This window comes from Perna viridis, chromosome 2, assembly GCF_037379345.1.
Source record: "Perna viridis isolate PV_CMFRI_1.1 ecotype Kerala chromosome 2, ASM3737934v1, whole genome shotgun sequence".
In the NCBI taxonomy this organism is placed as follows: Eukaryota; Metazoa; Mollusca; class Bivalvia; order Mytilida; family Mytilidae; genus Perna; species Perna viridis.
The window spans coordinates 65,936,593-65,964,351 of NC_142446.1; the positions used below are offsets into that span (position 1 = coordinate 65,936,593).

Genomic DNA, 27,759 nt, shown 5'->3' on the forward strand with positions numbered 1-27,759 from the left:
TAAAACATTTGTAACAGTTTATTTAAGTATTTGATTCCTTTATCTGTACTTCGGTAGAATCACTGTAAAATATAAAAGAATATTAATAGAATGATAAACGTGTTTCATTACATCAAATGTCTTCCGGTTTAACTACATATGTAGAAAATAAAGGTGGTTACTTACACTGTAGAGTTAAGGTTTTATTGCTGCCTACAATATATGAAAGGCTTGTGAAACACGAATAGTCGGGCTCTGTCTAAAGTAGACACTTTAACACTTTCCTTAACCGAACAAATATCAAGGTCTAGAAGGGATACAGTTTAGACGGTTTTCACTGCAAAGTTAACACAAACTCTACAAGCCAGTACTTACTTTGAGTTGTATACAATTACCAGCACCACATACTTCTATAATAGTCGCATTCGCCAGTGCTTTAGATTGATACATGACAATTACTTCGTTACCTATTTAGATTAAACAGTACATAAAATATCTATGCCATAATTGTTTTTTTTTATTTCTTCTCAAAGTATATACCACATTTGAATTGACAAGAAGCTAAACACATGTTCTGATCGATCTGTGCTGGACTGAATTCAACTGCCTAGGTAAAGCTATAGGCAAATACAGTTTTAAACCATGTGTGAACAATTCACCTTTTTTGCTGTATACTGTTTAAGCTATTTTTCTGCAAACATTTTTCTGTAAATGGTATAAGAACCTGTTATTGAAACTGTTTCTTGCTGTACCAGTACAAATATGTATCCTACACTTTATTTTGCTTCTTATGCAATAAAAATAAAATGTTTTCTTGTATGTATAAAATTTAGTATCAATCCAGCCGACACTATTACGTATCAATCTTTTCTCCCAAATGGTCTTCCCTTGATTTCAACTTCCGACATTCATTAAAAGTAATTAAAATATGTCACAAAATAAAATAAACCTTTAACGTAGAACTGATATAATATATTCATTAAAATAAGCTTCTGTCACAAAGGACCTGAAATTACTAATGCTTCTTTTCGGACATATTAAAATAAAAATGACAAAAAAACAACCTAAGCGAGACATACTTTATTTATCAAATCATCAAAACAAGTTATCCATCAGCATTTCAAAAACCCCATACTCTGTTTCAAAGATTTAATAAGTAGTTTTAAGGATCGGACGTACAGAAAGACCGATAGACATAGGAGCTGAGAGTAGCAAGTTACGACCGTTACAATGTAGTGGATAAAAATGAATAATTACTCACTAGGTTCGTAATATTCAGACAGTCGACATGGAACAGGTTTATGACGAGCGATCATACTAACTCTATCAACGTTAATCTCTATACACATTTCATTTGATAAAATCTGAAAATAATAACTGGTAATTCTGATTTTATGTACACGTAGCACATTTCCAACTAAAACGTGTGGAAAATGTAAAAATGTAGTCTGTCATTCGCTCTGTAGTATTTATGAAGGAATGTGCACATACTAAATATTGAAAAATAAGATATTGTTTTAATAATCCCGAATTCATTTTAAATTACTTTTGATAATAATCATCTATTATGTCTGAATGAAAAGGAGTAATTATTGTTTACAATGCAATTTGTTGATCGTTGTTTTACCTTCCGACTTTTGTTAACAACATGAGTAAAACGTACTGGCAGTTTTGTCTTTCAGTGTGTTTTTTTCAATTTCAATATTTGTTCATACGTGATTTAGGTAGCAGTCTTTATAAAAATCAGACCGGAGGTGATTTATGCATGTCAAAAAACCCACTTAACTCAGTTTTATTTCTTGTTCAGAAACCATTATAGATTAAATAAGCAGTCTTAGTTTTTCATTTAGGGTTGCGCCTTTGAGATAAAATTTATATAGATTGTACATTAAATTAGTATTTTGAAAGAGTTATCGTTCTTGATTTGGTTTGATTTGGTTGATTTTAGTGGGAAGTTAAAGTGTAGTTTTGTCAAAAGTACAGACCTAATTACTGAAACGACTATTGTCACATAAAAATATAACACATGTTGACCAAATAATCATCATCTGATCCATGGGTTTTTCTACACCATGAATCACTTAACCATGGGCAGTGTCTGAATTTGATATGGACCGGTCCTAAACTAAAACTTACAGCATCAAAATACAGATTTATTTGACGGAAAGCTTTCTCAATTTTCTTAAACTGTCCAAATGTTTGTTTAGTATTTAATGAACCTAAGTCCGCTTCCATACCACTTGGTAACGTTATTTCCAGATAACCCATAGTACTTTGCCCAGCTCTCAACCATCTAAATCAAACATTTAACATCATTTGATAATCCATATCAGCAATTAGCCCGTACAAATGATTGATTTAACAATTTTTTTTTTGCAATACTGTTAGTGGTTTATATTTCCAACATTTCATTCTGTCAATCAAAGGGATATAATGTTGCAATTGGTTTGTGAAACTGGTACATGTACAAGCACAGATTTATTTTTTATCGTTAAATAACTACGTGAAAATATTGAGTTATAAAACATTGTTTCGGTTTTTCTTTTCGAATTTGACAGATCAATGAACAGCGGAAAAAGTATTAAGAACAATGAGTCCTACTTTGGATTGCAGAAAAACTAAATTACTATAGTTTCAAACAAAACAGAATATTCAGTTAAGGCTTACGATTTACCTGAAGCACATTTTTAGTACAAATCCCCTTGTTGAATCTCTCAGTACTGTTGGTTTCAATTCAAAGGCAGGTTGTCTCATTTCTTTAAAAACATTAAAGAACACTGCAGTCTGTACAGAAATCGAAAAGACAGAAATAAGTACCTGTTTATTTCAAATATTCATAAATTCACAAATCAAATACTGAGTAGATTTTCTTTTTTATAAAGTATTGATTGCGTGCAAGCGTATGTAAACCTCCGAGAGATTTCACTAAGCGCTTCCCCGTCGTGTAATTTTTGTATTCATTTTGGAAATTGAAAGAGAAGTTAATGTCTGGTTAAAAGTGTTTCATTTTAGCACCATAGTTGAAACATCTATCATTAGTTTCCTGCATATACAGTTGTATCCGTTTTGTGAAATTTCAGTGCTTTGTCTTATTCTCTTCTAAGGCCTATCAATTTCTAATAGCATGAGGCACACACTTAAAATGTATATTTTTACAGACAGTAGTCTTTAACTGAATTGTACTTCTAAACAAATAAACAGTGTGAGAGAATATTTAGAAATCTGTTTAAAGCTAAATTACCTCTAACAGACAGATACCACGCCCTCTTGCTATTATCTCGATCTTTCTTACCGACTTTGGAAGCTACCAATACAGAGTAATATTTTGATTGTTCAACTCTTATGAACTTACGTTAACACAATAAACACTTTCGTGCTTTTGGTTTGTTTTTGTTTTTTGTTTTCATAGTGTAAATTTTCGACAATTTTACGTTTTTTTCCGCAATATTTTGACATTAAAACAAAAGTCATCGGCATGATACGTTAACGAATAGCATCAATATAGGTATATCAATATATGTCTTCATTATAGAAAGAGTAATCAAGGGAACCAAGGTTATAGCGGTAATCAAAATAATGTAATCCAGGGACAAAGACCAGACATGGAAAACAGACATACACAACAAAGAACATGGAGTAACTAAAATCATACATACAAAGTAACAAAAGCAAATAAGCAACTTGAACTCCACTAAAAACTGGGAGCATGGACCAGGTGCACCGGTAGGGTAAGCATCCTTTGCTTTTATAGAAACACCCGCCGAGTTGCTCAAGCCCGAGGTTGACGAGAGAGGAAAGTAAAACTATGAAACGTTAAACAAATCAGTTTTCAAGGCGCAGATGGATGCGTAGTTTCGGCAAGCTCTGGCATAAAGTATCAGTTGTGATATGAACACTCCACATGCAGGTGCTAAAAGGATGTTGCCACATATGAAAGGAAAGTTGACAATTTTAAATGAAAAGTCATCACGTTTGTCGTAAAGTTTGGTCGATAGTTTTAGAACTCTTGAAGGGTTTAGATATACAGGTTTATCGACAAATGAGAAAAAATAAAGAATAAATTTCTTACATCCTCAGATTGTAGGACCAATGCATTAGCATTGTTAGCATTAAATGTTTTTCCTGACCATGTATCTCCTTTTGCAGTAATTGTGACTGATGTTGAGGTTGAATAGAGCTTCTTTCCCAAGTGGGTCAAACCTTGTAGGGCAATAACGGTATCCTATGATATTTAAAAAAGCAAATATCAAAATCAGTGAATGATTGTTTGGTAATTTTTACACCTACATATTCTTTAATTTCTAAAAAAAAGTTCAAGAAACAACTTGCATTTGATTTTATTTCTTAATTTTTGTATTGCTCAAATTTATTTCAATCACTAGAAAACAATTATGAAATGCTTCCACCAAAAAGCTGTATGTTGTTCTATTAGCACTTTCCGTAGAGATAACAGAATACCTCTGTTGTGTTATGTCTCTTTAAAACAATCCACTTCACTGTTACAACAGTGTATATGTTGTTTTCATTTCAGCTTACATGTATAAAAAGCTACTACCAAGACAAGTAGAAATGTAAACATTGTCCGTAGATATAACAGAATACGTTTATCTTGTTTCGTCTCTTTCGATATAATTCACTTCGCTGTAATAGCAGCTTTTATGTTATGGTGTTTTCTTAAGAGACAAGACAGGTAGAAAAGTCATTTATTGTCATATGACGTCTAAAAACGTCTGGTGCTGAACATTGTACCTGAGTAGAAATAAAGCCTCCCCAAGGGTTCCTCTGTCTTCCTAACCACTTAAGCACTCGTATACCGTTATCTAGGTCGTCTCTAAGATTGTACCCTAACAACACATATGACGTTGCTTCAACGTCAACAGCTCTTGCCCTTGACCTTGGTGGTCTCCACGACCTCCATTGAGAAATTTTGTAAATGTCGAAATCTGGGAGCTGCCAGTATTTCTGACCATCTAAATTTAGACAAACAATAGGAAGTGTTTCGAGTAAAATGTTTTACATGGTTGAAATCCATACATATTTTTATATTTTTTAAAAAGCACAAGGAAACAGAAATTAATATGTGGCGTTTCATATAACCCTTGGCTTTAAGGAGATAATAATTATACAGAATGCACTGTAGAATTCAAAATAAAATGAAATAACTCTGTAAATGACACAAAAATACAATAGAAATTGAACAATTTTTAATTTGGACTATCTCCTTAGAGCAGACAAATTGAAATGAATAATTATATATCATATAGGCCTTCAAAACAACTTAATATCAAAAATAAAAATGTGTAGCATTTTGGGGTGTATCACATCTTACAGAATTTAGATGATTCTTACAAAGACTACTACTTAACATTATACAAAGAATATTAGACTACACTCTGCAAAGAAAATATATACATGTAAACACCATTCCCCATCCCCGTTATATCTTAATATCTTAGAATCTTAGAAGGCATACTATATTGTGATTTTTTGTTTATTTTTGTTTTGTTTTGTTTGTTTGTTGTTGTTTTTTTTTTTTTTTTTTTTGTTTGTTTGTTTTTTGTTGGTTTTTTTTGTGTAAAATAGATGCAAAGGTAGGTCAATGTGCATTCAAAAGACGTTGCCATGCTAGACATTACAGAATTTACCTTCCGTGTTGGCTCTTTTTTCAAGTGCACTCAGAAGTGAAGTTGCAGAAAAATGCTTCACTAGTATAAGCGCATAAAAGGAAATGGCCAATTCATAAACATTCCGTATTGATGAAGGTGCTCCAGCTGCTACGTACGACGTTGCCTTGGAAATAGCGTCGTCGACTTCTTTTTGTATCTGTAGATATAAGACGCATTAATGTCACACTTCCACTATCAAACAGTTAAATTCATATATATCATTTATATGTTTTAGTATCTTCAAAAAGTTTAAACTTTTACAGCACTTGAATGGTATTACCTTCCATTTACACCATTCCCCAACCCCGATATATCTTAGAATGGGAAGCTTTTCCCTTACATGTATTGTATGTATGAGTGTCAATATCTTCTGTCATATTAAGGAAAATTATAGAAGGCATACAACGTGATATTCATGTTGTTGTTTTCTATTGAATAATATTTATTTTCTCGGAACATTTATTTTATCTATGCGAGACCAGAAAAAAACGGAGGAGTCAAACACAGAGATTTTTTCAGTTATTTACATATATAACATATATATATATATATATATATATATATATATATATATGTATAAAGTCTAAAGGAATCTGCCAACCAGCAAACTTAATGGGTATCGAATCGTCCAGTCATGACGATGCAGCACAAACAAAAAAATAAAAATGCCTTAAATAAACTCCCTCCGCGAGACTCGAAACTCGTACCGCTGTGCCATTGATGTCACAGCGGTACGAGTTCGAGTCCCGCGGAGGGAACGACCAAACATTTGCTTCGCAAAATTGACAGTTCTAACATCGTTGGGAATTTTTCAGACCCTTCCATAAGTTTACGTTATCTTCCCTGTATCAATTTGATCCGATGGAGCAGTGTAGCGAATAGAGTCATCACATTCTGAGATGTTTTATAATATTGATTTGTTGTGACATGTATCATTAATTTGATCCTCTATCCTACATAATAACACCTCGATGAACTGTCCCGTACTACCATACATCGTGTACTAAGTTACAGCCCTAGATTAATCCTACGAGGAGGAATGACCCGGCCAGCGAAAGCTATATTTTTATATAGCCTAGCTGGCCGAGTGGTCTAGGGCGCTGCACTTAGTGCAGGCGGTGTTGCCATAGATGTCACAGCGGTACGAGTCTTCCTTGTATCAATTTGATCCGATGGAGCAGTGTAGCGAATAGAGTCGTCACATTCTGAGGCGTTATATATATATATATATGTGTGTGTGTGTGTGTGTGTGTGTGTGCCTCTTTTATGTGTGATTTGTGTATATGTACTAAAAGGATTAATAAGTTGGACTAGGATTTGTCTAAGGAAACGATTGAATGCATTTGTAAGTATATAGAACATGATGTTGCTATACATAAAAGAGTAAATTAAAACAACAGGTGTAATTAACTTAAAATTGATTTTGATTTGTGTAGCCTAAGGGTAACTCCATATATTTGATATAATGATAATTTTTGAATACTACACTTAAAAAAAACAAAAATACGATTAAAAGATCCTTTTGTGGTAAGTTGATGAGTATGCTCTATAGACACTTCCTCGAGGTAGGGCTTGGGTAGAACAAAAGAATTTTCCTCGCGGAAGTGTATATTGAGCATGCTCTACGCATGCTCATCTACTACCCCAACGTTAGCACAAAAGGGTATCATTTATTAAGGTTACCTTAACTTCGATCTGTTTATTCTGTTTAGCTTCAACCAATGCTATGAGTACAAATGCAGTCAAACTTCTAGTACTTGATGCAGATCCACCCTGAAATATCACAATTTAATAGCATAAATAAAAAAAAATAACAGACGTCAGCAACTTCATATCTATGCACAGATCGGAAACATGAAGGCTGCTTGTTCTGTTAAAAATGATGTAATTCGGAAATGAAGTATACAGCTAGAACGTGAGTGTTATATAAAGTCCCGCTTATTCGCAAACAATGTAATTGTGCCCTTCAAACTTAGATTTTTTTTACTGGCGGTTTACCCAGTCGTTAGGATGTTTTTATACCGAGTAAATATTGTTCTATAACATACTGAAATGAACACAACTTAATAGGTAAACCATTCTCTTTTCCTTGTCTTTGGACAATATGTTACCTGCAATGATTTGCTAAAAACTATGCCGGGTTCGTTGAAGTATCCTTTATCTTGCTGCTGTTTTAACAACCATTGAATTGCTCTAGTTATAACATTCTTATCAATGAATGTAAATTCAGTTGCTTGAGAAAATGCTTTGATCACATAAGCTGTCAACCTAAAAAACAGAAACGTTTCTAATAATTTAATCATTTAAGTCCCCTCACGTTGTCCGTACTTCCTACCTTTCTTCCTTTCGTTACGCAGAATTTTTATAACATATTTGTGTTATGCACCTACTATTTAATACTTTGATATGAACCATTTAGGATGTCAAAAGCTGTGTATTATCGAATGGGGAGGGGATGTACCAAGTAAGTAAAAATTGCCAATAGATCGTCTTGATAATTCGTTATCGTTACAAAATGGAGGGGTGAAGGTTTGTTTATTTATTTTTTTTTATTTATTTATTTTTTTTTGTACCAACCGAACACAATGTCTTGTTTAAAACACTGTATATTACCATGTAGAACCACTTTTGTCTCTATTCCCATAGCCACTAAAGGATCCGTCACTTCTGGAGTAGGTAAGCTGTCTTTGGTATCCTAGTGAAAATAAATTAATCATATTTATTTACAATGTTACATGCAAATTTATTAATTTTAGTCCTTTGTATGAGTATTCGGAACTTAACCACATCGAAGATTTGGTTAAAAACAAAACAAAACAAATGGGTTTAAGAGAACAGCAATGTTGGTTATAGAATTCAATAGAGCCAATCAACTGAAAGGGTAATCAAAGAAAACAAGATTGAAACATAAATAAACAGAATGTAATCGAAGGACAAAGATCAGACATGGAAAACAGACACACACAACAAAGAACATGAAATAACTAAAACAATACATATAAAGTACCTAAAGTAAAGGAGCAACTTGGACGCCACTAAAATGGGAGCCTGGACCAGGTGCACCGATAGGATAAACATCTTCTGCTTTTCTAGAAACTCCCGCCGAGTTGCTCATAAAATGTCAAGTCCGGGGTAGATGAAAAAATAAATGAAAACCACGACACCTGAACAAATGTGTTCTGATGGTGCGGAAGGATACACCGTAAAGATCCTCGAGTTCATAAAAAATAACAGTTGAATAACAGTTTGGCATCATTAGGATATACAATTTGATATCTCAATGTTGATGTTTGCTTGAAATTTCAATTTAACTACTTTATTTGTAGAATAAGTATATCTTATAAATTGTATCGTAAACTTAGCAACAGATAATTGAAGTAACTGATTAATCTTTAAAATGTTGTCTTGTTGTGAAATATCTATCACAATAGAGATATTGATCACATGTATATAATCACAATTTCCCTAGCTTTATAAATAAAAACTATTGCAATCGCGTATAATGCCAACGTTAAGCAGGAAGTAAGATTTAATGTAAGAAAATAATTGTTTTTGAGCAAATCTTTAAAAAGGGTTTGGTGAATTAGTATTCATTTGCCTGCTTTCAGATATCTTTGTGCTCTTTCTGCAAGCTCAGGGGTCAGTCTGTTGGTGGCTTTCAGATAAGAACTAACATATACACTTGGAACAAAAACGGCAAGATTTTGCTCCCCACAACCATAAGACATCCGCAATAGATTTTGGATATTATTCAGCACAGGTCCCATTAGATCACCTAGAATATTAAAATATACAAGTATTTAAATGTTTAAATGAATTTACATTATATACAAGTACTTCATATACTCAAAGTAAAAGGACATGATACACTGTCTTATTGCTTTTAATGATATGTACATTACTAGTAACTGTATCTAGAAATGGCTGAAGTTCTGGTTATTTTCAAATGACTTTAACAAATAGTTTTCTTTGCCTGTTCTCCTGGTTTATGTTTATATAAAGAATAAGATTCAAAGAAACATTTAGTACTAAGATATTCTTGTAAACCTTGATAAAAGAATGACGATTGCACTAATAAGCAATACAATAATTCATCAAAGTTCATTTTATAAATTTGAAAACATACACTAACCGATTACTTGTATTTTAATAAACTCAGAGTCCTTTACAAAGTTTGGAGGAAACGATATAGACACAGACGCGGAAAAGCTCCTTGCAGTTTTAAGATTTATGAGGAAAGGCACATTATAACTCTGAGGGCTACCTTCAGCCTAAAAAATATATATAAGTTAATATATTAATATAGCATTCTACATTTACATTAAATGTATTGTGTAAGTCCTCGCAACTAATTTAATGATACATGAAAAATTATGAACTAATATATAAATCTTAATCAAATAATCATATTACTGTGTTGTTTTTCCGGTGTTGACTTTGTATATATATATATATTAAGTTTTATAGTGAACAACTAGTTTTTTTGTACTAAATTTAAATTTTGTCATAAGGATAAGCGAGAAATATGCTGGTGTATCATTTTCATTCTTTCCATTTTATATTTTTTTTTTCCAAACTACCTACAAATGTTTTCGACTAACGAAATGTTTTTAATAGTTAAGTCTAGATGAGTTTGAAGGAAAATAAAAGTTACCTCTACAAGGAATTTCTGTTCAACAGCATCAGCAGCCTCTGTTGACCTAGCTTGAGCATTAAACGTGATGGTTCCTACCTTAGTCGGTATTATTGGTATATATACTCCCTCTATACCATTGCTGCTTACTCTGATTTTCTATGATATATGTTTAATGTGATGAAACAATGTAAACATTTTGTTGTGACACGCTACTATGAATAAACAAAAAATGACTGCCATACTTTTTACATTTTACACAATATTTTATCAAGCTGTAAAATTGAAGTGTGATGTGTTAATGTGTCAATTTGTAATGTTTGACAATTGATAATTGAAAACTTGGTTGCTACAATTTGTGTTCATTTTTTATTACATATGATATGCATTACTAGCAAAATGCATGATGCATTTTCCATCAGTATGTACAACTTTCAAAATTATTTTACCACCATTGTGGTAAACAGTCACAATTTTAAAGACAAAGCAATGTGTTCGTTTAGGTAAGCGCAATTAAGTTCCGGCTAAGCATGTCGGACCAGTATTAAAGCAGGGTCTAATCGATTGATATATTGTTATTGTCCTGAATTGCATAAAATATCTGTCGATATGATGTAAACCCATAATTAATTAGTCATCTGTAGAGGACGTGGTAATTAACTGTTTTAATCATCTTTTTTTCTTTTAAATACTTACCTTTGTCAAACCATTTGGGCCAGGATTTATATTCAAACCGTTTGTGTCCACAAAAGAAAAGTTACTGTTACTAGCCATAGTGACATATACCTACATACAAGCAACAATGCGAATTACAGTATATATATAAATTTAAATGTTTTAAACATTTTGTTTCTTTCTTTTTTTTTTGCCTTGTTTTGTTTTGTTTTGTTTTTTTTTTGAGGTTTTTTTTCGTCGTCATGAGAAATGCTTAAGAGTGCAACTGGTACAAATCCACCGTCATCGATTCTAAGCATGTAATTAATGTTTCTATAAATATGAAGGTAAAAGTTAAACGATTTTTCGTCATAGTTATATTTATCAGACTAAATTTGGTAACCGACGGATGCGCCACACGTATACAAACCTCTTGGTCACGTGGTAAGTAGTTGCAAACGGAAATAAGTACAATTACAACCTCTCCTCTAATTGCAGAATAAGGCAGGTCAAATCGCATGAAGAACGTTTGAAAGGTAGTAATCTGAAGCAAAAGCATTACACGTATCATAAATCCTAACGATTTTCGAATTATTTGTTCCATATTATAAATTATAGGCACTTAAGCTATTTTTCAAAAAATGTATGTAAATTCAACATTTCTAGTCAATATGTGTGTGTCCTTTTTATTCTTTTACAGTACATGTTATCTAAAAAATATATTCTAACTAATTATGATATTCGCGTTAAATCTTCAGAAAAGGTCGACAAATGTCTTATTTTTCTCCAAAATACAAACATAACTGCGTGATTCCTTGCTTACATTTTCCAGTTCAGTCGCTAATGCGAGCCCGGATGTTGGATTGACAGCAAACGCTGATGTGACCCATGTTGTTATTGTGTCCGGTGCGGTAGTCTTGTATACAGCTGTTCCATCAGATCTGCAGAGGTAACAAACATGTTTTTTGCTCAAAAATGTAATCTACTAATTACAGTGTTTAGATCGATAATGAATACATTGAATGCACTGTTTTGTAATAGATTCCTACTGCACTAACATTAAGTGAAAAGAAAAAGCTGCGAGTTGAATTTATATTTGTAAGTAAGAAACTGGGGACAACTTTATATGCTTTCATGCTTATTTCTATAATTTTAAATTAAATTGTGGGATTAATTAAAACTACGATATATTTGATCTTGGAGCTGAGATTGCAATGCCCAAAAAAACAATTTGGATGAACATACGTATACAAATTTCTCAATATTGTCATTATTAATTAACTCTGGCCATGAGCTAGGGTCTGCACCATTGTTTTTAATCAGCTTTTTCATTGTCATTTTGTTCCCCGTGTATTATTTAAGGAATTTTGGAAATTACTGACCGATGGAAACTAGGACCTTTCATATATATATATATATATATATATATATATATATATATATACATACAGTTTTAAAAAACGGAATAAGTTTTGTTCCGATAATATTTCCGTTCATACAAATAGTTGGGTAAAGATAAATACCCTGTTGTTGTATTTGCCCAGATCCATGTCGCTGGGAATCTTTTTCGAGTGCGAGCTGGTGTTGCCAGGGTACTTGGTGCTGTACCTCTTGCTACAGTACTGGTTGGACCGGGAGGGCCTGCCTGGGCACTTGCAAACATTGGACCAGAATCCATAGAACTCCTAAAATGGCTACTTGAACCTTCAACAGCATTATAAAAGATATTAATACATTAGTAAACGTTTAAACCATCTGGATTATGTGTATAACAGAGTATTTCATGTTACGTTTCCTCTGGACGAATTGGTGCGATTTGTGTTTCTGAGTGATATAGTGCTGACGAGTGTAGTTGTAGTAACCTATATGTTTTTGATACATGTATTTGTAAAAAGAAAACTTCAAATTTTCTTAGATGATGATAACTTTTAAACATTTGCTTATAGGTTTTCAATATAATAATCAAACAAATCGTATGGAAAGGCTAGAATAATGTAATTGTTTTCCCATTTATGTATTTATTTGTTTATAGTTCCAATGAAATGTGTATATCATATGTATAGTATAAAGGCTTTTACGTCGCCAATGATTGGCTCAGAAAATCATTTTAATTCAAGAATCTTTACTTTAAATACAAAAAGATAGTTCTTTTATTTTGAAATTCGAAAGTTAAGATTTTTTTTTTTTATTTTACATGTTCACTTACTTCCTTGACAGTCGGATATGTACTGGTATAACAATGCATCTGTCAACACATACAATCCAGTTTGCTGTAATATTTATATTTTATTTGAAAGTGATGGTTAGGAAGGTTTGTTAAAGTGTTAATATTTATGGCAAAAAGCACCGTTACTACCATATGGCGGGACGTTTTTACGAGGTTCGAATTTGCGCCTTATTTATGAGGAGTGCAGAATCGTAATGATTCACCGAATTGTAGACCAAACACTCATAGCAATTTCAAGGAGACCGCAACCAAAGACACAAAAAAAAGGCCACAAACATTTTATATTCTTTTCTTAGAGTAAATTGCAAAACAAATGCCATCCGCGTTATTTACCCGCTATACTGTAATTAAAAAATATCAGTCAACATTTTCTTTTCTTTTTTTCTTACGGCTTTTCAATAAAAAAATTAATATAATCCTAGATAATATTGAATTAAATATTATAATGTAAATGCCTTCTAGCATATAAAAATGTTCTTACATCAAAAATTGTAAATGCGTCAACTCCTGGAACTCGTCTGGGAAACCAGAAATTCCATCCCCAAAAGAACCTAGAATATCTACTGTCGTATCTTGATAGTTCATTCATCACCTACCAATAGAAATATATGAGCAGGGTGGCCACGTGGTTAAAGAGGTGAAAGCGTTGAACTTATATTCACGAGTTTAACACCGATGTGTATGGGTCATGCTTTACAGGGGTCCAGGTTTCCAGGCAACTACCTTACCTGGGCATATCACCGATTTTTCAACCTGAAACATCGAGCTTTCTTCCGCAATTAGCTATACCAAATGGATGTAAATCTCGCTTTTGGATAAAAAGCTCCACAGAACTTATGTTATTGTTTCTTCACGCATGTGCGATCACAGACGCTTAATAAGATTTTTTCCTTTACCTTCACTTGTACATTTGGAAATTTGGATTTATTTGTGTACCAAAATGGAAAAGATGACGAAATACATTCAATTGTCTCCATGAAAAAGGTTGTTTACTAAAAAAAAAGTCTAACCGCACGTCGAATTTTTTGTTTGTTTGTTTCGTTTGTTGTTTCAATTTTTTTTCAATTTTGTTTTATTTTTTCTTTTCCACAAGAAAGATTAAAAAGGGTTATTACTCACATCTCTCAAAGTAATATCATTTCCTGTTTTGTAGAGAATAACACTTTTGTCCACAGACAAAATGTTAATAAGTGAGTTAGGTTCAGCTCTAATCTTCAGTTCAACTTTTTCCCCTGGTAGAACTTTGCTTTTGTTGAACTTTAGAGACACCTAATTATAAAAAAAAAGTTAACATAAAAATGTTATCATATATATAGTAAATATTTCCAGAACATATTATTCTTAAAAGACGAAAATAATTGAACAATTATGACATGCCGTTTGAAGGAGGTAGACCTAGGGTAAGGGTCATAACTCTTGAACTCAAGTTATATGTTTACATATTCAATTTCCCCAACGCCTATCAAGCTTCCATTTGAACATTTGAAGAATGAAATCAATCCAAGTTACTTTTATATTTACATGAGATTAATGTAAAATGCCTTACACAAACGGTTCAATGATTTGTATGAGTTATGCCCCTTGGTCTAGGTCTACCTCCTTAAATTGATTAACGCAAATGTCACGCGATCTTATGAGTAATATAATGATAATGAAATTATTTGCAACATTTTGAAACAATGAATTGATGATACAAGAAGATAACAGCAAGTGTTTTAAAGTACTAAAACTAATTTGTCCTGTTTCTTGTTCATTTCATGTTTTTGTTGACCATATAGATTAATGATAATTGTATTACCTTGTTGACTCCAAAGATATCTTTAATTGGAAATGTAATTGCATCTGCAACAATCTCTCCATTCTTTCCACGAATATAATAGACAAGAAGTTTGGCAGTAGGAGCCATATCGTTAGTAATCATAATGTTCACTCTTTGTTTCTTTGACCAACATCTCCACTTTCCTTGTGTTACCAATGAGCCTTTAGCAAAAACCTGAAGGAAATGAATTCCCAAATAAGCAGAATAGAGAGCTGCGCTTTAAGCGCATGATACGCCCGTTGCCATTTTAGCTTGTGCTTTTAATGAATTTATATGATCATTGTGATCCCTGTAAAAATCCTCAAACCACACCCCCCCTAACAAAAATTGAAAAAAAATTAAAAAAAGGAAATACAACATGCACAAATAATTGGCACTTAATAAATGGTCCCTTTTTAACGATTATTCAAAAAATAAATTTCATTGGCAGAAACGTACAATTTTACGTTTATACAAATCTGAAGGGACTTAAATCGATAGATATGAACAATTCACAAAGTTCCATAAAAGTTATTGAAAGTGTTTTTGAGTTATAGTGCGAAAACTTGAAAATCCCCCTATTTTAACTATAAAAAGTCATTACACGGAAACGAAGAATCTTAAATTGATAAAAATCGAAGAAGAGCTTTTGTCAGTAGATCTGAAAAATTCACCAAAATGTCATAAAGTTGACCAAAGTGATTTTGGGTAATTGTTCGAAAACTTGATAATCCCCCTTTTTAACTATAAAAAAAGTCATTACACGGAAACGAAAAATCAGAAATTAAAAACAAATAAAAATAATAATAATAAAATAAAGGGAGCTTACGTCAATAGGTATGAACAATTCACCAGTTTCATGAAAGTTGACCAAAATGTTTTTAGTTATTGCGCGAAAACCAGAAAATCCCCCTTTTTCTACGTATAAAAAATCATAACAAGGAAACGAAAAAAAAATGAAATTAATAAAAATCAAAAGGGAGCTTATGTCAATAGATATGAACAATTCACTAACGTTTAAAAAAATGGCTTTAGTGTTTTTGAGATATTGTCCGAAAACTTGATAATCTCCCTTTTTAAATATAAAAAGTCATTTCACGGAAACAAAAATCTGAAATTGATAAAAAAAAAAAAAAAAAAAAAACCCAAAGGAAGCTTACGTCAATAAATATGAACAATTCACCAAAGTTTAAAAAAAAATGGCTGTAGTGTTTTGGAGTTATTGTCCGAAAACTTGATAATCTCCCTATATAAGTATAAAAAGTCATTTCACGGAAACAGAAAATCTGAAATCAATAAAAAAAAACGAAAGGGAGTTGCCGTCAACAGATATGAACAATTCACCAAAGTTTTAAAAAAAAATTGGTATAAGTGTTTCTGAGTTATTGTCCAAAAACTTGATAATCTCCCTTTTTTAGTATAAAAAGTCATTACACGGGGAAAAAAATCTGAAATTTATAATAATCGATAGGGAGCTTACGTCAATAGATATGAAAAAAAATTCATAAAAGTTGGGTGAAAGTTTTTTTAATTATTGTCATAAGTATGGACGACGAACGGACGGCGGACAACGGTATACCATAATACATCCCGTCTTAGACAGGTTTGTAAAAACCTTTTAGGTTTTTTTACGTTTTCACTGCAATTTTCGAATATCATCATCTTTGAATTTTGAAATGAATTTCGATAGATTGCAATTGACATTCACATTCATCATGCAATTCTACACTACATATTTGTTGAATAAATGGTGAAAAGAGTACAAAAAACTGTTTATTAATATTATTGCAAAAGTATACGTGGTACTTCACAGAAGATATACATTGTGCTATATAAGGGATATTTCATCCAATTGATTATATTCGTGATAAAGTGAGTGTGTAAATAAGATAAAATCTCACTTTATAGTTGATGCATCTACGTTTGTCTGTTGTTTCTAGAATGAGGGGTAGTCGTCTTCCAGGCTACAAAAGTATCAAGGTTAGAAGCACACTAAATTAAAATCATATCATGTTAAACACTTCCAACATCATAAAGAAATCCATCAGAAGGGCTTTTTATTTAACTTATTAGAAGGCAACTTGTCAGGATTTGTCTGACTAAAATATGTTTATTTTTTGTATGACTCTTGCATCTTGTGTCATTTAATCGGTGTATTTAATAATTTTTATAGTGGTGAATGATGAAAGGTTTTATGGGAAATCAATTCTGAAAAGTCTCATAACGATGATGAACACGGAATTATGATAAAACAATAACATCAGTGAGCACCTGATATCAGTCTGTCAGGACGTAATATTAAGCGGAACTTTCCGTGCTTTATGCATTAAGTGCCGACAAAAGGACCGAGTATATTCAAATGAGAAAACAAGCTGAATATAGAATAACCTTGTGTAATATTTAAACATATGGAACAGCGACCCATTGACAAATTGTCACAAGTCTTCTAGAATTTTGGTTGTCATCGATAAGGCTATTCTAGCTTAAAACTTTGTAACCTTACAGTTTAAATATGCAACATGTTACCTAAATATAATAAATAGGATAATCGTGTATAACCATATTATAATTACGCATGCTGATAATGTCTCGAGATTTAACTAGTGCATGGAACACATAACGCACACTCGTTAAATCTTGGCTTGGCACTCAGCAATATATTTTGGTTATTCACCTTTTCCAATGATTTTTTCTTCTATATATGAAGTACATTTCATAAGAAGTCACTTTCACTCAATGACGTTGACATTTATATCATGTGTTGCTGTTAGTCATAGTTTTTGCTTTTTTTTATGCCGTAACACAATACTTGAGACCCCTAAACATTGATGTTCAATTCCAATTATTAAACATAGTGCCCCTTTGACAAATCCTGGTAGAACGGTATTTTGTTGCTTTTGAGTGCATCTTATATATGATTAATCATGAATTTTGAACTACGCAAGTATTTTGTTCTAAGTCGCTGATGGTAGTAACTCTGAAATCGTTTACTTTTCTTGTTGTTTTTCCTTTAAAACTGTTGTTTGCCTCCTGAACATGTATTTACCTTTGCTTTTGCGTCATTAGCTATGGTAACTTGCAAGAAACTGTTACTTGCCGAATAAGCTCTAGAAAGGTATTTGTAAGCATACGCTTTACGATACTCTGCCTGTCAACAGAAAATGGTAGATAAATTCAATTTCAATTCCATTCAAATTATATGTGTTTCACTTATTGTCTAGTTATTGTAATGTCGTTGTTTAGTGTATAGTGTTGTTATCGTTATGTACTCAATCAATCAAATCATCTATGACAAGAATGTGTAATTGTTCTGCTCAACTTTGGTACTGCGAATAGTGTAATTGTTAGTCAATTTGAATACTTCAGTTCTCTTTTGTATTAACAAAGTGTATTGTTAGTAGTTATAACTTCATAAATTTCATTAACGGACATATTTGTAGTGCAGTAAGTTGTGTTTTACAATACGTAGAAAATGTCCATGTTCTGTTCATACAAAAAAATAGGATATCATACTGAATTGTTAAGACTGTTTAGTTCCGAAATTAAACACTAATCAAGAAGATAATTTTCGGGGGTCACAGTCATTAATGCTTTGTGCTTTGTTTATGTAGCTTTCGTGCAGAATGCGTGTCGTGTGTATGAACGTTAACATTACTTTTATAATTCGTTGGAATTGTGTATGTCTTTCCTATGTATTGAGTGTGTTAGATTGTGTACGTTACACGTTTCTTCAGGTGTACAATGTTCCAACCTTATATCTGTATGTGTTTTTGTATGAATGCAACAACGCAAATATAAAAAAAAAATGTTTGGCAATACACTAGAACATACAGTAATCCTAGCTCTAACAGCAGCTATTGGAAATTTAGCAGTTGCAACAGCTATTCCAGCGTCTAAGATCTGTATGTCCTTTGACCACAGTATCTTTTCTTCTGTGCTTCCGGGATATATCCGCATCTCTTGTGTATTAAAATCTTTCTTGATTGGTTTAAGAACACTATACCATACTGTTATATTCATTGTGCCAAGTGGATTTTCAAGAGGAGCATCATCTTGCCTAGAGGCTCGAATCTATAATTATGGAGATTTTCAACTTTAAAAAGAATAAGAAGAAATTCTTAAGGTTCCAAATTGTCATTTTTTTTATTTATTTGTTTTAAGCAGCTTCGTGACGAAAGATTTAAAATGACATATTTTCAGCGACAGTTCTTCCATCTTATATAGAATAAAATAATTAGTTACAAATAAAAGCCGAAAAAAGTAAATTAAAAAAGAATATTTCATTAGCTTAATATTTAACAATGGCTACACGGACAACCGTTACCAATATTAGAGAACAATTCCAACATGAAAAAAGATAGATATAATCAAACAACAATTCGCTTTCTGAGTTCGTTTCATACATTATCACAAAATTAATTCAAAGCTGTTTACTCACAATGATGGTATAATCTAGTCCTGGTTTAAAATAGTCTGACATTGAACTGGATGTTGTTAACTTTTCTCGTCTGTAGAAGATTCTCGTTGATTGAGAATCCGTTGCGCTCTTTCCTGTTAAACGTTCTACAAGCTTTGCTTTCACGTTTATATAGCTACCGAACCGTGTTATTTCCGTCATAAGCACTCTTATTGAAGCTTTTCCATTCATCTAATAAGACAAAATTACTTAATATAAGATGAAATTTTCAGAGGACAAAATCGTGTATGCAACATCCATTGCTATTCCGGTATTTATTTTTAATGAAACGGTCTCTATTTTTTATACTGTTTGGTATAGTGTTTTGTTAATGTATACAGGTTTTAGAATTTTTATAAATATTAATCAGGTTGTAGAAGTAAACCATGGAAAGAACGTGTACGATGCATAACAATTTACCTCAAATTGTAGATATATCTTAAGCCTTTCAGCGAAAATTTCCCGCTTATTATATTAATTTTCTTCATTTTATATCTATACTAATTTTCATAAGAGTTCATCTCAACATTAGATTTCTTTTTAAGAATTATCTTCGTTTATATTAACAGATTTGTAGTCATAACTTGTTATATTCTTTATCTTTATTTTTTATACCTTGAAGTGCTTTGTGATGACATCATTGTTGTTCCGACCCCATCTCCTTGTGATATTCAAGATTACCTTGCCTTCCACTGGTTTTCCAAAAGTGTACCTGTTTATTAAAAAAACATAGCGCACTCATTTCATTTCAATTGTTCCTTTTCATATTTTTAATAATGAACAATTAAAAGACATGGAAAAAAGACAAATACAACAAAGAACATAAAATAACTAAAATGATACATAAAAGTAACTAAAGTAAATGAACTGCTCAAACTCCACTTAAACTGGGAACATGAACCAAGTGCATCGGGAGGGTAAGCATCCTCTGTTTTTTAGAGAGAGTAATCAAGAGAACTAATATTATAGCGATAATCAAAAGAATGTAATCCAGGGACAAAGACCAGACATGGAAAACAGATATACACAATAAAGAACGTAGAGTAACTAAAGTCATACATACAAAGTAACAAAAGCAAATGAAGCAACTCGGACTCCACTAAAAACTGGGAGCATGGACCAGGTGCACCAGTAGGGTAAGCGTCCTCTGCTTTTCTAGAAACATCCGCCGAGTTGCTCATAAAATTCAACTCCAAGGTTGACGAAAGTGGAAAGGAAAACTATGACACGTTGAACAAATCAGTTTTTATTATGGTGCAGATGGATATATACACTGTAACGATCCACGAGTTCATGATGAGTATCATAAACTTTCTGCAGTGATTACTTCAATTTTGTAGCAACATAACCCTGTTCCAGAAGCCGTATTGTAAGAAGTCTAGTGCGATCCAAACAAAACTGTGTAGTTATGGCAAGCTCTGATATAACGCATGATGTGTGATAAGAAAACTCCTTACTAAGGTGCTGAATGGATATTGACAGAGATGTAAGGCAAGTTGACAATACTTGATGAAAAGTCATCACGTTTGTCATATAGTTTTGTCAATAGTTTCCCTTTACCATCGATCTCTAAGGGTAGGTCAAGATATGAGGTTGACTTCACAGTAACTGTGGTATCATTTATCTTGAGTTCTTTGGAGTAGATGTAATGTACAAATCCCCGAAACGAAGATTGTTTAACTGTAATACGTCATCTATATGGCGGAAACTGAGATCAAAGAATCTAGCTCCGATCTAGGATCTAGGATGTTCTTGATTTCGGATAAGTTCAACTATAAAGTCAGCGTCATAAGAGTAAATAAAATAGGTAAGCAAGCAGATGAGTACAATTTGTTCCCATTGGAATGTCCACCGTTTGTTGAAAAACGAAAAAACGATGATTATGAAAATTTTCAAACTAACAAATTATCGTTTTTTTTTATTTTTTTATTATTATTTTTTGGGTTTTTTTTTTTTATTATTATTCAAATGACTATGATTCTTTGCTTATATTGTCGGTTTTGATTTATTTATTAACGGTAAGCAGTTTTCACAAATATTTCACTAAAGTCAGTTAATCGTTTCGATTAACAAGTGTTGAGAAACAAAAGAACACATTGCAGTATCTTTAGTTTTAAATACTACTTGTATATATATATATATATTTCTAATTTTGAACTTTTAGATATTATAACGCTGCTGATGAGAGGTGTGCAGCAATAATGCGATATTTCTTTCACAATATACGATAAACATTTTAATTATGTATTCATAGCATATTAAAAATAAATATTAACAGTTCTTTGCTTAACTATAATCTGAGAAATATTATATGTTTAAACCAATAAGTAGTTATGACACTTCATATAATATATGTGTTAATTTGGAAGGCTAAATACATAATTTATGCGACAGATTGAGTGATTTACAATTTCATTATCATCAATGCAATATGGAATTACAGACTTACTTTGCAACTAAATCGAATCTGAAAAAATTATCACTTCGCATTTGAAACGGTGGAAAAACAATATTCATCTCGAATTTTGGCAATACTGAAAAGAAACAAGGGAGCAATTAGATAGATAAACTTATACATTTTAACTTACAGTTTTATTTCAGTGGGTTTTTTTTATGTTTTCATTTTGGTATTTTTTTTGTAGATAATAATAGTTTCATTCCAAACTTATTATTAATTTATTTATTTATTTTGTATTATTATAGCATCAACTTTTCTTTCATCTGTGGCAACGTTCCTTCAGCACCTGAGTGTGGAGATTTCATATCACAATTCATACATTACGACAAAGCCTGCCTAACAATGCGGACTTTTTTACCTTGAACCGTGCTAGACTGGAACAGGGTTATGTTGCTACAAGATTAAAGTCATCATTTTAGAACTTTATAATCGTCCTTATAAACTCATTGATCATTATGGTCTATCTTTCTGCATTTCTTATTGGTTCAGCATGTCAGTTTTCCTTTCCTTTCCCGTCTATCCGGAATTGACATTTTATTAGCAAACTGGTGGCTATTTTAGAAAAGGAGAAGACGCTTACCCTTTTGGTACACCTGGTCAATGCTCCCTGTATTTATTGGAGTGCGAACTCATTTTCTTTGTATCTTTTCACGTGTTATTTTGTTTATCTCATGTTCTTTGCTGTGTGTCTGTTGTCGCTGTATGGCCTTTATACTTGGAATATATTCTTTTCATTTTTCGATTATTCTTTCATGTGGAGTATATGTTATTGAATTATTAATGACATACTTTTGATAAGGCCAGTATTTGCATTTTTCATTCGCAAATTTAATCATTGAAACATTACTTGCGTCTTAGTTAGTAACTGATAACAGCCTAAATTTGTTTGGGGTATCCTCTTTCTTTTATCACATTTCTCTAGACGTTCGGTTGTACAAATGATTCGTAATGATCATATCACTTAAAAGGTTATACTAACCGAATTTTTCAACTGTAAATGACTTTGTATACTTCGTTTTCTAAAAAAATACACATATTTATCGGTTAATTTGTATATATGCTTCAAAAGTAAAATGAATCTTAGAATCAAATATTTTACGTAAAAGCATATATGTGACAGTCGAAGTATTATTATTGGACAAAGACATGTTTACACCATAAATAGTTGATAAACAGACAAAAAAGTTGACGTTTAAGGACTGGTTCATGACTTATTATCATTATCATTTAACATTAGTTCAGAATTGAGAATAAACAATGAAGAAACAATTTTAAGTACCATTTTGTGTAAGAATCAGCCAATGGGTGACACATCATTTTCCTCAATTTAGTAATTTTTGCCTAAAATATATTCGGAACATCTAGAACACAACCAAAAAGCTATTTAAGTTTATCTTGAAGCATCTGTGACGTAGATATTTTTTTGACTTCTTATATAGGGAAAGAGTGCGGGAAAATTTTCCCGCTATTTTTGACCTAAATTTGACCTATCAATATCGTAAAAAGGCAAATTTTACATACACTTTGATGGTTATTTCTTGTGGTTATTAGGTATAATTAATTGTTTAATGCAATTAAATCGCTGCGTTTTTTTTTTCTTTCATGTGCCACACCTGATTTTGCCTGATCCTTAGACCGAGAAATACTTAACTACAAATAAACAATTATTGAGTGTCTGCAACTACTCAACAAGATAAAATGATATTTTTGTATCCGTTTGATGATAATTAGTTGTTTACCTAATAAAAATTCATTGCCGGTTGCATTCACAAGAAATAATTGATGTATATTTACTTTTTGTTCGACCTTTATGTTCCATGATCCAAGGTTTGTTAATGTTGATAGTTGGAATGACCCTGTAAATACTCCATACGATGGCTTTACTTCTATGTACTGGTCCACTCTGTTGTTTTTAGGGTCCTGTGATATTTAAATCAATACCCTTAGAACAACATTGTATCATAAGTAGCTGTTCGTTTACACTATTTTTGGGTCTTTCAATGATAACTCTTTTCTTTAATATTTTGGTTTTATATTGACACTTTTCTAAATGATTTTTCTCAATTTATATGTCAAGATACCGATAACAAGAAGTTAACCTTTTGACATCATAGTTGAGGAGAAGCTCTTGTTTAGTTCATATAGAATGAAATGTCAATTTTATAAAGTTCAATGAACGGGAAAATAGAAATTTGAATCAGGGGATAGGAAATCGTAATACTACTAATATTATTATTTTGCTTTATATAATGGGTCGACTCAAATATTGCATTGAGCACAGACTTGACACTGTTTTAATGTATGACAAAACAAATTTAATTCAAATTAAATTATTGTGAATGTACACTAAAATGATTCACTGTCTGTTTATTTTCAATTGTTTAATATCAATGTATGCATGTTTAACAATTAACTTTATGTATTGTTAAATATGATTATTCAAAAATAAAAACAGATGTTCTCCTTATAAAAAAACGTAGCATAAATTCTATAAATAGATTTATGCATATAGGATTTGTTACGCTTATACATAATAAGCTTACGTACCGTAATAATTATATTCATTGGGTCTTTAAGTAGTTTAAGTTTCGAATTAGTTCCAAGCACACGGAATTGAACTGAAACAAAAGATTAACAAACTCAATAATATAACGTTTTACATACATTTTGTAGCAAATAACTTCCAATTTTTAAATACCTGACCATTCGATTATTCTGATTGTACGCGCTTATATGTTCAAATACCAGTACCTGATCAAAAACAAATAGGGGTTTCGATCCAGAAACTGATACAAAGGGCGATAGAGTGATGTGTGTGCATTTTTAACTACACAACATTAAAAGTCTTTTCTTATAAAAGAGAGGGTTTCGAAATCCGAAACCTTATCCATGGATCAGACACTGTATATACGGTAGAAGATAAACGAATTGAATTATACAGATATGTATACCATATCAGTACGTTTTAGATCTGAGAAATATCTAAACGTTTTACAGTCTAGATTTGAAAGAATGACACATGTAAAATACGTACACGTTGCACTTGATAAAAAAACTACGTTAAACCGATATGGATTGGAACTTACTGTTAATATTTGTTTAAGCTGTTTGAAAGACTACAAATAAGCTAGCCTAGTTTGCCATATTATATAATGATAAATGATCAGTCACATTAGATAGTTTCTGTGAGAACATCTCCTGTCTAAATTCATACATAAACACTTCTTTATTCTATCGATTATGACAGTTGATTAAGCAGGTAAACTATAGAAAACGGAGTTAGCATAAAGAATATCTTTTTACTCAGAGTCTGTAATAAACTCACCAAGATCTCCTGGTTTATAAGCAGCTTTGTCAGTCTGTACGAATATCGATGATATTTTAGACGACATCCTGATATTGATGACTCTTTTCTCAAATGCTATACCTCCCACTGCTTTTACATCCAGTTGATAACCGTAACTGTCGGTAACATTCAGGGGAACCTATATGTGTCATGTACATAACTCATGTACATATGTATTACTATTGCAAGAATATTGGAACCAATTTATAAGAAAGCTATTCTTGCTAAATATTTGAACGTGGCTTGAATTTTGTTTCAATCTTCTTTTGACATCTATTTGGCATAATATGTTATTGTTTTTTTTTTGCTTTTTTCCTGACGAATTTGATTTGTTTTGTTAATTCGAATATATCTTTGCTAATTCATTTTTTTTGTCTGTCTTGATTCAAACTCGACACTTAACTTTATTTAACAAAATGTTTCACTTACCTTGATTTTAAATACAATAGGATCTTCTGAAATCAACAATCAATCAATTAATCAAATAAGGGAACAATAGGTGCAGAGGTCTCAATCGAAGGTTAATCGGTACAAAAACACGGCTGGTTGAAACGTTAAAAAACAGAGACGAAGAAATAAGCAAACAGAAAACATTCTATGCAAAGGACTTCTCTTCTTTCTAAAGATTTATATCATTTGGAAATTTGTTTGTATGTTTTTTGCTTTTTTTTCGCCGAATATTTCAAGGGTTTATTCATGTAAAACTCAGGAAAATCCTAAATTATCGGTGGACCAAGATAATGGTTGTCCACTGAATATTCTTGTACTAATGTAATGTTCATATCATCAAATGCATTTCATATATTATAAGGAATGTTTAAATTAACAATGGGTGGCTCAGAAGTTCCATAACAAAGCAACTATATTTTCCGAAACATAAAGAGTTATCTCCCTTTTTCAATGAATTTCGGTGCTTTCTTTATAATTTTTATCATTTTATTGGCTGCATGTAAATATAACAAAACAAACAACATTAAATATTGAGATAGCATTATTGGTCATATGAAATGGAAATAAAATGTTTGAAAACAAAATTTGAGATGTGCATTGACACCCTCTTAATGAATGAAATTAACTATTTTACGTACTTGCAAAAACCCTATCTTCTTCCGTATGTGTTATGGTTTTATTTTTCCTATCTAATAGTGTAAATTGTATGTTGGTCTGACCAAGATGTCGCGCTAGAGGTACGAAACACACACTAAACTCCTCTCCTGCTCGTATTGACTGAGGAACTGTTACCATATACGTACTAAAACATTTTTATGCACAACATTTAAGGACAAACAATAGCAGATATAAATGCAGTATAACATATACAAAGCTTGCTCAGCTATAGAAGAATTATTCCCCCTTTGGTCTCCTATATATTTTTTTTTGTTCTTAACTTCTTTCTAGAGATAATTGCTAACACTCTCGTATGTTTAAAGGGTAAGGTCGAAAATTTAATAGATTTAATTGATGCTATTATTTTTTACTGTGAAATGAACTTTGTCAAGTTGTTGTTGTAATAATTCATTCTTCTCTATTGTATGTAACTTAGTGTTCGATTAGTTCTGATTAATATTTGTTTTAGATGTTTCATTGATTGATTAAAAATGTAGGTAACTCCTAAAAAAAACTCACTTTTTACATGTTCCAATGCCTACCATTGACACTAGTATAACAAAAGCCACACAGCATTTCATTTTCGTGTCTATTATTCCTTAAAAACAATACATCAGATTAAACCTTATTTATTCAGGGTCAGTCTCTGTTAGAATCAGGCAATGGGCGAAACATGGTTTGAACAAGCTAACCATATTGAAAGTTTGATTTGTCTATTTACACTATCAGAGTAAATGAAAAAAAAACAAGCTTTTCCATATTATTTTGGTAAATTGAATTATAATTATGTAGAAATGTAAAATACGATACATGATAAAGACGTTAAATATTCAAATATGTAGCATGTTTTATCAATGAATTATATATGAATGGGAAATAGGGATGTACTCTCAGAGAACATTGTATTGTGAAATAGAGAGAGAGAGAGAGAGAGAGAGATGTATCCTACAGAACAGTCCAATAGTAGATAACTTTCCCCACTAATATAATAACTTACCAACTGTTCATTAGGTCTTTCAGGAAATAATTTCCTCTTTCCCTGCCTTCTAAAAACTTACAATTATGCGACCGCCTGACACTATAAAATATACATGAAAACTGAATATTACGACTTGATCTTACCTATTATAAAATGTAATACGAAAAGCAGCTGTGCAGAAGATTATGTATGTTCTTCCGTTATAATACTGGGATAATTATACAAAAAAAAACAAGTGTATATAAATCCCCTTAAATGGCACATACAATTGTGGAAAGGAGGCATTAGCAAAATCAGTTATGTATGGTTCAACTAGGAATCTTAACGGTAAAAACCTTAAAAGACACTTGCGTGTCGTTTGTTCAGATTTTGTAATTCATATTAATATTGTGTTCCCCACACATGTATTTATTCGATCAGTATCATTCTTAGGATACATTTTCTGTATATCATTTT

The 27,759-nt window shown here is 31.7% G+C and overlaps 1 protein-coding gene across 1 annotated transcript; it reads right to left on the reverse strand.

Annotated features, from left to right (window-relative positions):
- On the reverse strand, positions 1 to 27,429 carry LOC148626531 (CD109 antigen-like). Its single transcript, XM_088570583.1, has 37 exons — positions 27,322 to 27,429; positions 26,844 to 26,922; positions 26,306 to 26,469; positions 25,647 to 25,672; positions 25,197 to 25,356; positions 24,419 to 24,489; positions 23,666 to 23,791; positions 22,851 to 22,890; positions 21,863 to 21,947; positions 20,029 to 20,125; positions 19,396 to 19,605; positions 18,789 to 19,028; positions 18,004 to 18,105; positions 16,859 to 16,921; positions 14,958 to 15,152; positions 14,279 to 14,428; positions 13,641 to 13,751; positions 13,139 to 13,202; positions 12,456 to 12,636; positions 11,756 to 11,873; positions 11,363 to 11,476; positions 10,975 to 11,064; positions 10,300 to 10,437; positions 9,778 to 9,916; positions 9,244 to 9,420; positions 8,259 to 8,340; positions 7,757 to 7,913; positions 7,329 to 7,418; positions 5,625 to 5,802; positions 4,729 to 4,949; positions 4,049 to 4,201; positions 3,221 to 3,283; positions 2,654 to 2,763; positions 2,116 to 2,272; positions 1,241 to 1,343; positions 355 to 446; positions 1 to 62 (listed from the first exon to the last, which is right to left on the reverse strand). Exons 2-37 carry the CDS (start codon positions 26,903 to 26,905, stop codon positions 60 to 62), a joined length of 4,332 nt encoding a protein of 1,443 aa, XP_088426709.1. The 5' UTR covers positions 26,906 to 26,922; positions 27,322 to 27,429; the 3' UTR covers positions 1 to 59.
- Positions 27,430 to 27,759: the final 330 nt, after the last annotated feature.

Coding starts and splice junctions, on each gene's coding strand:
- LOC148626531 (XM_088570583.1), bottom strand. CDS start 26,905: ATGAAATGCTGTGTGGCTTTTGTTATACTAGTGTCAATGGTAGGCATT. Junction 16,922..18,003: donor CTAATGACGCAAAAGCAAAG/GTAAATACATGT, acceptor ATACTTTTGTAG/CCTGGAAGACGACTACCCCT. Junction 15,153..16,858: donor GTAGATGCATCAACTATAAA/GTGAGATTTTAT, acceptor CATTTCCTTCAG/GTTTTTGCTAAAGGCTCATT.